The sequence below is a fragment of the Scyliorhinus canicula genome, chromosome 14, assembly GCF_902713615.1.
Source record: "Scyliorhinus canicula chromosome 14, sScyCan1.1, whole genome shotgun sequence".
Lineage (NCBI taxonomy): Eukaryota > Metazoa > Chordata > Chondrichthyes > Carcharhiniformes > Scyliorhinidae > Scyliorhinus > Scyliorhinus canicula.
The window spans coordinates 141,457,335-141,471,784 of NC_052159.1; the positions used below are offsets into that span (position 1 = coordinate 141,457,335).

A 14,450-nucleotide genomic window follows, 5' to 3' on the forward strand; every position below is an offset into this window, starting at 1 on the left:
TGGCCTCTGCCTTCCGGCACGAGTTGGCGCATGCGCGGGAGCGCCAGCATGTGCTGGCATCAACCCAGCGCCTGTGCAGGGGGGGTTCATCTCCGCGCCGGCCATCGTGGACTGTTATAGCGGCTGGCATGGAGGAATAAAGTGCCCCCACGGCACAGGCACGCCTGTGGATCAGTGGGCCCCGCTTGCGGGCCAGGCCACCATGGGGGCCGCCCCCAGGGCCAGAATCCCCCCCCCCACCAGAGGCCGCCCTCAGAGTCAGGCCCTGTCAGTAAGTCACTGTTGTAACATACACCGGCGGGACCGGCCGAAAACGGGCGGCCACTCGGCCCTTCGGAGAATCGGTGGGGGGGGGGTGGGGCCGCTGCCAGCGGCCACTGACTGGCGCGGCGTGATTCCCGCACCCGCCACCAGAGAATTAATCAACCCGGGGGGGGGGGGGGGGGGGGGGGGGGGGGGGGGGGGTTGGAGAATCCCGCCCATCGTCTTTTATCATGGGATGTGGGCGTTGTTCGGCCAGCATTTATTGCCCATCCCTATTTGTCCTGGAGGTGGTGGTGAACTGCCATCCTGAAGCACTATTTGGTGTTGGTGTTCAAGCTTTGACAGAGAGTCTTCCAGACTCAAAACATTAGCTCCCTTCTTACTACACAGATACTGTCAAACCTGCTGACATTGTACTGTATGTTCTGTTTTTGTGCCTAAATTACACTTCAAAAGTACCCCATTGGATATAAAGTGTTTTGAGACATCACACCAACATATAAACTCGGAGCAGAAGTAAGCCATTTGACCCCTTGAGCCTGCACCACTATTCAATAAGATAATGGCTGATAGGCAAAGGTTATCAGGGGTAGATGCCGAACTTGGGACTCAACACAAACCGAACCAGAAACTATCCACCTTTGCCTTAAAAATATGCAGTGATCCCACAATGCCTTCTGAGACAGGGTTCCAAAGACACACAACCCTCAGGACACAAATTCCCCTAATCTCTGTCCTTTCAGGGTGGCCCCAAATCAGGTGGTCATGAAAGAAAATGTGCATAAATACAAGAGTTCTCTCTTTCTCTCTACCCCCCCACCCTCCGTATCATCCAACAACAAAAATACACCACTTAACCAACCCCAAGAAATCCACACAGAATCAAGGTAAGGATCAAGGAGAAATATGGCCCTCTCGAAAGACCTGTCAACGTATCATGGTAATAATAGTAATTAAAATGTAACAGATAGCACCTCCAACTCTCAGCAGGAGTAGCAAGGTGCATGCTTGTGTTACGCGTGGTGATATTGTCCTCTTCCTCTACTTGATTCACCTTAGAAATTTACAATGCTGCAATCAAGGAGGTGAGAGCAAGAAACAACATAGTGGGAAAAGCGAAAGGTTGAAAGGCATGCAAAGGAAGAAATTATGCTGGAAAAAGCACGAAAGTTGGAAGTTTGTGAAAGAGAATTAGTTTTGAAAGGGGAATGAGTGAGTGCATGGAACTGAAGGAACAAAGAGAAAGGGAAAAAGGTAGACACAGAAATACCTACAAACCTTTGGCATTTACATAAGATATTTTCTGAGAGTCAATAGCCAAAGGTGGATGCAGCATCCAATACAATCTTCCTCAATTTCCTTGCCTAATATCTAAGTAAACAACAGTGAGCCTCGGGGATCGTAACCAAGGATCATTCTCCTGAATGCATCATGCACTGCCATGACATTCTCCCCCATTAGAAAAGCGGAGTGCAGACACATTTTAGACTTTTGGGGGCAACAATTGAAATGAGGCTTATATGAAACCCAAACAGGGATTGCAAGGTGAGGCCTTGGCTCCAGGGTTGGGTGAGGAGCGGTGGAGGCACGGAAGACTCAATAACAAAAGCATTTGGCTTTAAAGAGTGAAACTTGAGACATAAACTTAAATTTAATCAAAGAGTGGATACCGAGAGTGTGTGGGAGAGAAAGATGAAAACTAAGAAAACTAAGAATAGAGGGAGGGAGTTTGAACATCGATGAGTTTTAATTGCTAGGTATTCTTATGTAAAATAGCTCCACAAAGGTTCCATATACAACTGGGCATAAATTTCTAGATAGCCTGCAAAAAGTAAATGACCAAAGGGTATTCTTGTTACAGGACCCAAGGTCAATGGTTCATAACATGATATGCATATGAAATGAAATGAAAATCGCTTATTGTCACGAGTAGGCTTCAATGAAGTTACTGTGAAAAGCCCCTAGTCGCCACATTCCGGCGCCTGTTCGGGGAGGCTGGTACGGGAATTGAACCGTGCTGCTGGCCTGCTTGGTCTGCTTTAAAAGCCAGCGATTTAGCCTGGTGAGCTAAACCAGCAATGCATATCAGCAAAATATTTAATGTTAAATATTCAGAATATCGACCACAGTCCGAGGTTTTACAACATACTGTTAAATTAGTAACATGGCATGGACTCGTGGATCAGTACCAAAACATTGAATAGAAAGGACAAATATTTTGAGCGCAATGAAATTGATCAGAATTTGGTTTTGCCAAAAGTTGCTATTGAAACTGGAATAGAATCATCTAAAATGGCTAACTTTCTGAGGATATGAAACAGTGTGAAAAAAGGCAAAGAAGAGGAATTAAGAGAATCAAGAGTATGAAAAGTCATTGAGTTTCCTCCTACATTGCAATTTCATGTATTCAAACCCGAATTTCATGTGAAGATTCAGAAGCAAAACCCATTTTAGAGAGACAATAACGCTAAGACTGGTTCATAGGACATATCCAGCAGCCACAGTCGACTCAGTGACTCAGTGGCTATTAAATATCCTCTTGCTCTTGGCCAGCCTTCGGGGAATAACCTGGACCTGAAGAAGAATGGAATGGGTACAGAAGCTCACGTCTAGTGAAAGGAAGGCTATCCAGAATTCAGGCACAATGTACTGTCCAGAAACACAGAGAATAGGCCTGTTGACATCAGAGCACATATTGGGCCCAGTCACCTTATGCACCCAGCTCAGAGGCTGAGGTGAGAGAGAGATAAAGAGAGGGCATAGATCCAAAGGTCAGGAAATTGCAATGCTAGGAGCAGAGATCTTTCCAAAAGATGAGGAAAAAAGTTACTGATTGTCCTGTGTAGTTTCTGCAGCTTTTTACAAGGCAGGAATATGAGTGCGTGCACATCACTAGCCAGTACTGCAACAAAATCTTGGAGCATGAACAATTTTAGCATATGGCACCCAGCAATATGTCAAGTGTAGCCAAGTGCCAACAGTGTTGGAAGGGTATCTGAATGAAAAACAATAACAAGAAAATTGTGAATATTTGGATGACAGCACAGAAAAATAAAATATTTATTCCTCAGTGCAATTGCTGGGTGTGATGTACTCCAAGACCTACACTGCACTCCTTCAAACTTCCACAAGATGGCGGGAACAATCTACTAATACCAATCGCTTCAAATTACATCACCATTAAAGGATGTCTGAATACCAATGTAAAAGCTGACGACAACACAAACTTGAATATATTGAATATTCAAAAACATTATATGTCAGAATCACATGCTAGAACTAAAACTATTTGAGGAAGGAAATCTGCTGCCTGTGTGTGAGACCAGGTCCATATCACTGCCGATGATTCTTAACTTCCCTCTAAAATGGCCCAGTAAGGCACTCATTTATTGGAAACTTAGGATATGCAAGAAATGGTGGCTTTGGCAGCAACGCCAACATCCGGTAAATTAATTAACTAAATGCAGCTTTAACTCTCCGTCACGTATTCTGACGCCACCGCCACCACCCGCAAACCGTTAGCTCCAACACTATGATGGATCACAACTTTACTTTGAAGTTTCAGAAATCAAAGCCATCAGAATCACTGCTCTGCTATAGACTTCACGCTCTCCCCACCTAAAGTTTTCAATGCCTGAATCTGCATGTTCTTAATCTTAGTGCCATTTGTTCCCCAGCACACGGGGTGGTGGCAAACAGCAGGCTGTCTATCTCAGCCCATTCATCATAATACAGAGTGGCACAATGGTTAGCACTGTTGCCTACAGCGCCGAGGTCCCGGGTTCGATCCCAGCCCTGGGTCACTGTCCGTGTGGAGTTTGCATTCTTCCCGTGTCTGCGTTGGTCTCACCCCTACAACCCAAAAGATGTGTGGGGTAGGTGGATTGGCCACACTAAATTGCCCCTTAATTGGAAAAAAAATGAATGAGGTACTCTAAATTTATATTTTTAAAAAAGGAACTCGCCAGGGACTAAGCCCACGAACATACGTTGTCTGATCACTACCCCTCAGATCCGTCAAGATAAACGACGCACCATGCAGTAGGATCTCCGCAACACAATCACTAGGGAAAATGCTCTTTTGAGTGCAAAAACTCTCTCATGTCTCCACTACTCTCCCAAAGTTACCCCACAATATTTCGAAGTGAGCTCTGACGATCAGAACTGCAGAGTCGAACTCTTCAATCACCACAAACTTGTCGATGGCGGCCATCATCCAGATGCACACAGCACAGTCGCAGTGAGAGCTAGCTGAGCAGCAACTACGCCTCTGTAAGCTGGGACCCAACCCAACTCGTTCCGTCTGCCACAAACAAAGGAGGGCTTTTACAATTTATCTCGGCTCTACTTCGCAAAGTACCAATCATGGACAAGCACAAGTCATGGAAGCCAAGAGAAAGCAAATATTCTACGTGCACCAGGCTAAAATAAGGGATTAAAAGATGGTCAGAACCGGAGCTCACAAAAACACAACTGCTCACAGCTCGTGGCGAGCTATCTACTGGCGAGTTCCTGATTGAATTTGAAAATTGACTGCCATGTTTTGATAATCCTGATTTGGAGATGGAGCGTATCCGATTCGATGGAGCACAATTAATCAGATCTACAAGGCCAGGGGCCGGTTGGGCCCACCGATAGCTGGTCGTATATGATCCTAATCTCGATGCTGGCAGTGAGGGACTGAGCAGGTTGTATCGTCTCCCCCAGCTGGGGCCTAGGCTGTGGACCACCTGGGTGTCAGAAAGACGGCATGATGCACGTGATGGTGCCTCAACACTGGAGGTCTCGAGAGATCTTGAAGAGTGCTTGCTGATCTTAGCTTATCCTTTACCTTTTCATGTAATGTGGATGGTGTCTTTATCCTGCAATACTTCCATAATCCTGGACGTTACTGCCTTGTGATTATGTTGTTGATTACTTAATATTTAATGTTGTCCTTTCTCCTGCCAGGTAGTGAGGGCGGGTGTTGTCGATTATCCTGTTCCAGCAAAGTCATGCTGAGTTGATCATGTGAAGTGTGATCTGTGCACAGCTTTACTCCTTTGTGTTGTTTTGTCTTATAGTCCTGGTGGTTGTGGTAGGAAGGTGTTCTGTTTTTAAAAAAAAAAATCACTCCCATCTTGTTTATAAGATGGATGAGTGGAGCCGGAGCGGGGTGAAGGGTAGATTGTTGGGTTAGTTCAGTTCTTATTGAGATGGAGGACAGCCCCTCCAGTTAGAGCTGAACCGTGGCAGGGTTTTTTTTAACTGTTCTTAAAAAAAAATGTTTAAGGTATTTGAATTGAGAATCCATGGGCGTAATTCTCCGCTCCCGGGAAAAATCGGGAGGGCCGTCGTGAACTCGGCCGAGTTTCACGTTGGCCTCGGAGGCCGCTCCTCGCCCCCTATTCTCCCCTCCCGGCGGCGCTAGGAGCGGCGCTCCGCAAATCTCGGCCACGGGGGCGTCACGCCGAGAATGACGTGGCCGGCGCGCGCCTAATGACGTCAGCCACGCATGCGCAGGTTGGCCGGTTCCAACCCGCGCATGCGTGGCTGATGTCATGACGGCATGAACCCGCGCATGCGCAGTGGCTGTCTTTCCCCTCAGCCGCCCCGCAAGACGTGGCGGCTTGATCTTGCGGGGCGGCAGAGGGGAAGTAGTGTGTCTGATTTGGACGCCGGCCCAACGATCGGTGGGCACCGATCGCAGGCCTGTCCCCCCCCCCCGAGCACAGTCGTGATGCTCTTTCCTTTCTAGGCCACGTACAAGCCCCAAACGGGCTTCTCACTCCCGTTTCACGATGGCAGCGACCAGGTGTGTTTGCCCACGCCGTGTAGGGAGCGGAGAATCGCGCCCCATATCTTTTATCCTTTGATGGCCTGGGCAGATTTTGTATCCTGGAGAGGACTGGGTTCCTTCAGACGCCTGAGGTTTGACCTTCATTTGGGTCTCTCGCTGCGATCCTTTTTTGAGAATAAGATGATTTAATAATGGCGTATGCCGAAGTGAGATTAAGGTTGGATTATTGAAGAGAGGGATTGGTCTTGGTATCCTTTGTGATGGCGGTCATTCTGAGTCAATTCGGACTTCACACCCCTGGGGGTCTTCTTTCTACCTCTCTTCATCTGGGTGAGCAGGGTTCTGTTTCTAATCCTGGTCTGGTCCGGTGGTTTGGGGGAAGTTCCCCTGCTTGTATAAAAGGAGGAGGGAATCGGCTCTCCCTCCCAGAACACCCAATTGTTAGGGATCTTGATGGTTCTTCTTGAGTTGGGGTTCCCTGTTTCTCCCCCCCGCCCCCCCCTCTTCTTTATAGTATTAGTAGGGACGATGCATTGTCCCGGATGGGTGGGAGAGGTATGGGTTTGGGTCAGTTTCAGGTTTTGCTGGTGGCTCTAGTTTTTGTTGTATCCAGATGTGCTGGGATAGGCCAAGTCAGATGCCATGGCTAGTACCCTGTCACCTCTATGGGCCTGGGATGTTCCTTTTCGAGGGTGCTCGTTGGGGACATCCTGGGTGGTTAGCTTTTGTTTCTTTCGGGGGCTGTGGATGAGCTGCGGCAGGGAAATACGGCGTCTGGTTCGGGTTCTGGTCCCTTGTTATCCTGTGGGTTAGTTCTGGTAGTTCTAGTGTTTCCTTCCTTTTTCTTCTTCCTTTCATTTTGTGGGAGTCTCTGAAGGTTTAATCATAATCCGAACATGTTGCTGCCGGTCCTTCCCGCATAATATAAAGGAATGATGTTGGTTCTACACTGGGCCTTAGTTTGGGGTTAAGTTGTGTTTTATGGTATATAAGCAATTCCCCTTAGAACTGCCGTTTTAGTGTGTTTTCATCATTTTTGTATGGGTGGGTATGAAGAATCCACGCTTGGTTCCTACATGGGTGCTGATGGGTCTGGTATCCGAGGTGAAGAGGCTGTAGTGGGTCATTGGCACTTTGGTGCTGTTAGAATGGGGGAGATGCAAGTTGGTGTGCATCCCAAAATGGCTTCTGTGCCCAAGACATCACTGGCAACATTCAAAAAGAGCAAAAGGATGCAGTAATCCTTAAATCATGTAATTTTATCAAATAAACGTGTTTAAAGAGAGGTGGTTAGATTAAAAGCAAAATCAAGGCGAAGAAAAAGCCAGTCAACCTATGTTTATTATGGAGCCGAATCAAGCCTATAACATTGGAGCTTGAATAGTCGGATTGTGTATTACTCGTACAATATTATGTACACAAGGCCTAACCTGCACATTAAAATGTAAAATGTATTAAAAGCAGATATTCAGTCTATTATCATACTGTGAATCCTATAATGCTTGCCTCCATATCACAAAACCCTGCTGCATGTAATAAGCAAAGCCTACAAACCAGTAACATCTTTAATTATTTATTATTGTGATAATTCAGTGCTGCAAGTATCACTTCAACCCTTAAACAATTAATGTCGCTTTATTGCAGAGTCCTATAAAATCCTTTCACCTACAATAATTTGTGTAGGTTATGAAAAAAAACTTGAGATCGCAATTACAATTTACGCATATTCTAGAGAGTTTAAGAAGCTGCATAAACATTGCATCATTCTAATGTTATAACCAAATAAAACACCAAACTACAAAAAATTGATAATAGACTTACTGAAAAACGCTAACATGAAGATGCCATCATTGCCTACCCTCAGTTGGTCAGCATCATTGAAGTCATCTCTTGGTGGAAAATCTTCCTCCTAGATTTGTAAGGTGACACAATGCTTTGTTAAAGCATGTAGTTTTAGATTATAATCATAAAAAGCTTAGATTTATGTAACTAACATTTCCACAACCAACCAAGTCTCCCACACAGCTTGTATGATAAAATTCCAGTAAAATAACACTAAAGCCACTCCTCGGGAATGGAGATTATGCTGGCCACATTGCAAAGGTAGTGACAAGATTTCCTCCAATTATTATTTCTAATAACATTTTTCGGATATTCTAAAGGATTTAGATTCTAAAGGATTTAGATTCTAAAAAGAGTGGCAGAAAAAGCAATCAGAGGAAATTTTCCATTGCTGATGCAATGTCACAAGGGCATAATGACTTACGAAAAACTTCCCTAGAAGTTATTAATAAAAAGCAACAGTTGAACTCGATTGAAGTGTTTGTACATTGGTTTAAAAGTAAACCTTCCTTATTGCCTTCATTTGTTAATTGGAATTGAATAGTAGTGTGGAAAAAAGGATAGAGAGGATTTTGTGCAATCTTGATGTATTTAGACAAAATGGTGCAAATTGTTGTTATAATACAAATTGCCTTAAATTATGCATGTTATTACATTATCTGAATGTTAACAACATTTTTCATTTTAAGTTCTACAAACTGCAGTGCTTTCACTTTGAATTAGGCATTGTGTTGAAGCTGCAAATTCATTAACTGAAACTGCTTAAAAGGCTGTAAACTTAATATTCATAAAAACCAGGACTTTAGTAGTTAAGATAAAGTTGACACAATTCTGTTCATAACATATTGTATATTATGAACATACTAAACACTAAAGCTCTAAAATGTCATGGTCTAGTCAAATATGTTATGTTACCTAAACCTATATATATCAAATCTACTCAAACATATAGATCACTGTAATCTTAAAGTTGCAATGTCTCAATTTAAGATTATTCTTCTACTTCGAGGTACACATATACCCTGAAGAGGATGTGGTAATAACCTACATCCTAACCATATCAATGATAACCTTCTGCAAGTAACACACTGATCCGACTCGTTCCCTTCCTACCGTTGACACATTGATTTCCACTCAAATAACATGGACTCAAAACAGAAACTGGCCATATGGGAACTATGGTTACTGTTGTAATATGGGAACAAATGACAGCCAATTTATGCTCAGAAGGTGAAGGTTTCGTCGCCCAGCAATGAGAAAACGAGCAGGTGCTGTCTGAGGAATAGATATTGGTCAGGACACTAAAGGGAAACATAGTTCTTCTAATAATGTCATGGAACTTTTCCGTCTACGACTTGAGAACAGATTGGGTCTTTTTAAGATTATGCTAAAGATGGCATCTCTGACGTGCAGTACTCAATCAGTAATGCACTGGATTGTTAGCTCAGATTGTACACTCAAGGAAAAGGAGTGGGAATTGACCACATAGCCTCCTGACTCAAAAGGCGAGAGTGTGAAAGCTGGTGAGCCAAGGCCGACACTTAAAAATAATGAACTTAACTCTAGCCTGACAATATACAACATGTAGAAATGTAACTGGTTTAAAAATGTAATCTTCCATACAACTGGAACATTTCACCTTGAAACTCAATTTAGGCCATATTTAATGTGATAATCAGTTATTGCACAGTTTCAGAATTATTGCACTGTTTTCTTTCTTTCTCATCCCCGAATCACATCCCTTGCTCTGTGCTTCTTTCCACCAACCTAACCCCCAGTCTTTCAATCTTCCTACATTTGACCTTTATGAAATGAAAATGAAAATCGCTTATTGTCACGAGTAGGCTTCAAATGAAGTTACTGTGAAAAGCCCCTAGTCGCCACATTCCGGCGCCTGTCCGGGGAGGCTGGTACGGGAACTCTTAAATGTATGGACAGACTTGTCTACAATTGTTTGCAGCAGAAAAAATAGCTAGACACTGCATAAAGTAGGTAGAATATATCTACTCAGTATTTGCTTAGTAGATGTGAGCACATAAATAATAACCAACCACAATTTATGGGTCCTGAATTGACAACAATTTAAAATGCTTAGTTCTTTACAATACTCATTTTCAGCTGTTGCACAGGATGTACAGCACAGATCAGACCACTCAGCCCAACCAATACTGGTATTTATTCTCCACTCGAGCCTCCTCCCTCTTTCATTCTCCAAGCCTATCAGCATTTCCCTTCTCTCGTAGAATTTACAGTGCAGAAGGAGGCCATTTGGCCCACCAAGTCTGCACCGGCCATTGGAAAGAGCACCCTACTCAGACCCACGCCTCCCCCTGTATCCCAGTAACCCCACAATGTTTTTGGACACAAAGGGCAATTTAGCATGGCCAATCCACCTAACCCGCACATCTTTAGACTGTGGGAGGTGCTTACCTAGCCTCCCTTTCAATACATCTATATTAATCACCACAACAATTCACTGTTGCGAATTCCACACATTCTCAGAACTCTCTAGGTAGAGAAGTTTCTTCTGAATTCCTTATTTGATTGTTTTGGTGACAATCTTACATTAACTGCTTCTAGTTTCACTTTTCCCTCATAAGTGGGACCACTCTCTCTGTGTCTACTCTGTGACTACTCTTAAAGCCTCTTTAAGGTCATCTTTACCCTTTTCTATTTAAGAGAAGAGACCCAGCCTGTTCACCCCTTCTCGTAGGTAGAATCCCTTATTCCTGACATAATTCTTGTGAAACTTTATATTTCCAATGCCTCTATATCGGTTTCATAATATGGCACCCAGAATTCTATGTCGCATTGTGGTATACGTTTGATACGAGTTGAGCATTACATCTTTGCTTTTGAATTCTATCCCTCTAGAAATACCCGAGTGTTTGGTTTGCCTTTTTTTTTTTACAAATACGGTAAGTACTTAATAATAATAATAATCTTTATTAGTGTCATAAGTATGCTTACATTAACACTGCAATGAAGTTACTGTGAAAATCCCCTAGTCGCCACACTACGGCACTGAGCGAGAATTCAGAATGTCCAATTCACCGAATAAGCACGTCTTTCGGGACTTGCGGGAGGAAACCCGGAGCACCCGGAGAAAACCCACGCAGACATGGGGAGAACGTGCAGACTCCACACAGACAGTAACCCAAGCCGGGAATCGAACCCGAGTTCCTGGCGATGTGAAGCAACGGTGCAACCCACTATGCTACTGTGTCGTTTTTACATATATTTGTACTCCCACATCCCTGGACTTCTCCATCTCATTTAAGTTTTTATTTTCAAAGTAATATGGAAACACCATTTTTTTTGCCAAAAGCGAAGACCTCAAATTCATGCATGTTGAAATTCAGATGGTCATTCTACGGGTTAGTTAAGATATTTTTGCTATTTTTTGCAATCCTCCTCAGAATTATTATATTATTATTACTGTTCTCCCCACCATCCGTCCCCTCCAACTAATTTAGTGTTATCTGAAAACTTGGGAATTGTGTTTTTGATTCCAAAGTCTAAACTTTAATATAATTTTGGAACAGCAATGGTCTCAGCACTGATCCTCCATCCACTTTCTATCTTCTGTCTCTGAATAACTACTCTTTTACTCTGACGTTTTGACATATTTCTTGGAAACCAGCTTGCTATTCCATTCCATTCAGTATTAATAAAACATCACCAAGTTACCACACTTAAATATATCGAGGACTATCTTTCAAAGAAACGTGCAATTTTAAAAATATTTTAATAAAATGCTTCGATATTTTCCATTCTTGGCAGAATTAATACCTGGCAATATGAAAGCGAAATTGAGCAGAAATGCGAGGGGCAAAATAGCATCGGTAAATCAAATGCAAAGTTGACTGTGGCCCGAGCAGAAACTTTACCCATGATTTAAAAAGAACAACTGATGTACAAGGTTTTCAGGATACATTTGTTTCAAATATTTATGGTTTGATCGTAAAAAGAAAATTGCACCTTTATTCTCTAAAGACAAGTGAAGTAAACCCTTGTTAGAAAGTTGTATGCGGCAACTCACTGCAGCAGAACTTTACTTGCCTAATTAAATGTTCAAAGGCATTCAAACAAGAACTGCATTTGTAAATCGTGTGCACATCACCCTTCTGAATTTTTCCTCCAAATATTTAAAATTTCAGGATCGAATAACAAACTGGCACATGAAGAGACTGCAGTGAATATTGACATTCACAACCCAGTAAATACCAGTTATAAACAGTGGTATATTACAAGTGCCACAGCAGAAAAGAGAGACACGAAAAAAAGTGTGTTTGGGGATTTAGAGTATAAATACAGCTTCTGATCGTCAAGTATCTTAATTACTACTTAGCACACGTAGCATAACATTTACAGCCTAAGTTTCACATAAACCCAGTTATAGTGTCTCTTGGGTTTTACCTTCAAGAAATGCAGTAGCCATCTGTAGCTGTAATTACAAGTAGTATTTCAAACCTCCTTAACCCAAACTCTGCAGCAGTGCAATAAAAGCTGCTGTAGGTCAGCACAGATTTAGCATCACCACCAAATTACTGGCATGCTCAAGTTCTAATGGAGAAACTCTGAACTTTAACTATACTTACATAGGGCAAAATGCCCCTTGGCCATGCAGCCACATATACTTTTTAATAGTCACCAAAATACTTGACAACAAAAGCATTGAAGAATAAACACTGCTACTGGAAACTTCCATAAGAAATGTCTCAAATCCTCTCAAAACACTGGATTCTAGAGATTTGGAAAACTATTGTAAAACATAAGATTAAAACATGTACCAACAGGACAACACAACTGAGCATGCTAACATAGGTTCATTTCAAGATTCCAAACTTAGTAATCTCACAATGATAGCCAGACTATCAAGATGGGCTGAAACAAATCAAAATTAATCTTTCCAATCATTAACCTGGAACATTAATCCTGTTTCCCACTCTACAGATGCTGCCCAACTTCCCTCTCTACAGATGCTGTCCAACCTGGACAGCAATTTACAGAATCCACAGTATTTTCTTTATAATTTTGAGTTAAAAAACCATCTACGCAGGAAAAAAATAAAAAGACTTGCATTTAGAAAATGCTTATCATGGCCATAGAGCTTTCCAAAGTGCTTTAGAGCGAATAGTCACTATTGTAATGGAGCAACCAATTTGTACATGGCAAGTTCCCACAAATCAGTTTCTAAAATGATGTTGTTGTGAGGAATAAATATTGGCCATGATATGAAGTAAGTTCACCGAAGAAGGCATGCCATCCAGGGTCCCAGGTTCGATTCCCGGCTTGGGTCACTCACTGTGTGGAGTCTGCACGTTCTCCCAGTGTCTGCGTGGGTTTCCTCCCGATGCTCCGGCTCCCTCCCACAAGTTCCGATAGACGGGCTGTTAGGCAATTTGGACATTCTTAATTCTCCCTCCGAACAGGCGCCGGAATGTGCAACTAGGGGCTTTTCACAGTAGCTTCATTGCAGTGTTAATGTAAGTCTACTTGTGACAATAAAGATTATTATCTTGCCTGAAAGATGGTGCCTCCAACAATGCAGCACTCCTTCAGTACTGCAGTGGAGTTTCAGCCTAGATTTTTTGCACTGGTCCCACCACCACAACCTTCTGGCTAAGAGCTGTGAAGGCTACCAACTGAGCCACTGCCTGGAAGCATTTCAGTGTTTATACAATCGGTCTTAAAAATGTCAAGAGAAGTATTAGAGTCCCTGAACTTGGGAGTGCAAAATAAACTTTAAAAATTAAAACTTCAAACTTAGACTAAAAAAAAATGTGAAATCGGGAAAGGATTCCTATTCAGATTCAATACATTTAATACTTTTTTCTAATTTATAAATATTAAAAATAACTGTAAACAAAACATCAATCTACATTTGACATTTTTGGCTCATTTTGTTAAGCTACATACTGTGATTTTACTGATTTGTAAAAATGTCACTGAAGTCATGCTTTGTTAAATTTCTGAGTTCAATAATAGATATGCAAAGCCAAGAGGAAAGAAAAATGAACTTAAATAAAGTAGAAAAATATATTTTTAAAATCTGCGAAGATCGAAATATCAGGGTAAAAGGTGGCAGAAGGGAAAGTGTTGGAAATACATGTTAAACCCAGGTTTGCAAAAGCCAAACTAATGCAAAAGGTCATCCGTTGCATACTATATGTTGATCCTTGAAATTTTAACCATCTTAACTGCCAACAATATAACCAGTGAATTTCATTATAATGTGAAGTTGGGACGAACAGATAGAAGGTAATTTTGTCAAGGTGTTAATTATGGTCAGGTTTGGTTGTTTGCTCTTCCAGGAAAATAAACATCCAATTTCAGCTTATGATTTGAGGATTTTTAGTTTTGGTGTGTGTCATAAATGTTTTGAAGCTTTGTTTTCCAAGACAAAGGTCTTTCACGTGTCACCTTCATGCACGTGCATGTTTTCTCCTTGCAGTTGCCGCCACATGGCTGTTGCCTATTTTCAGTTTGCATGCAGACTTGTCAGGTAACAAATATATACATCATACAGAATTCACACTATAGCTGGTTATCTTCCAATTGG

The 14,450-nt window shown here is 42.4% G+C and overlaps 1 protein-coding gene across 2 annotated transcripts in view; it reads right to left on the minus strand.

The window, feature by feature from the left end:
• ndfip2 (Nedd4 family interacting protein 2) overlaps positions 1-14,450 on the minus strand; it is a 100,977-nt gene that overhangs the window by 29,116 nt on the left and 57,411 nt on the right. For both annotated transcript variants that reach the window (XM_038817702.1, XM_038817703.1), the window contains one exon: positions 7,865-7,952. In XM_038817702.1, the coding sequence (XP_038673630.1) occupies positions 7,865-7,952 (88 nt within the window). The remainder of the gene's footprint in view (positions 1-7,864; positions 7,953-14,450) is intronic.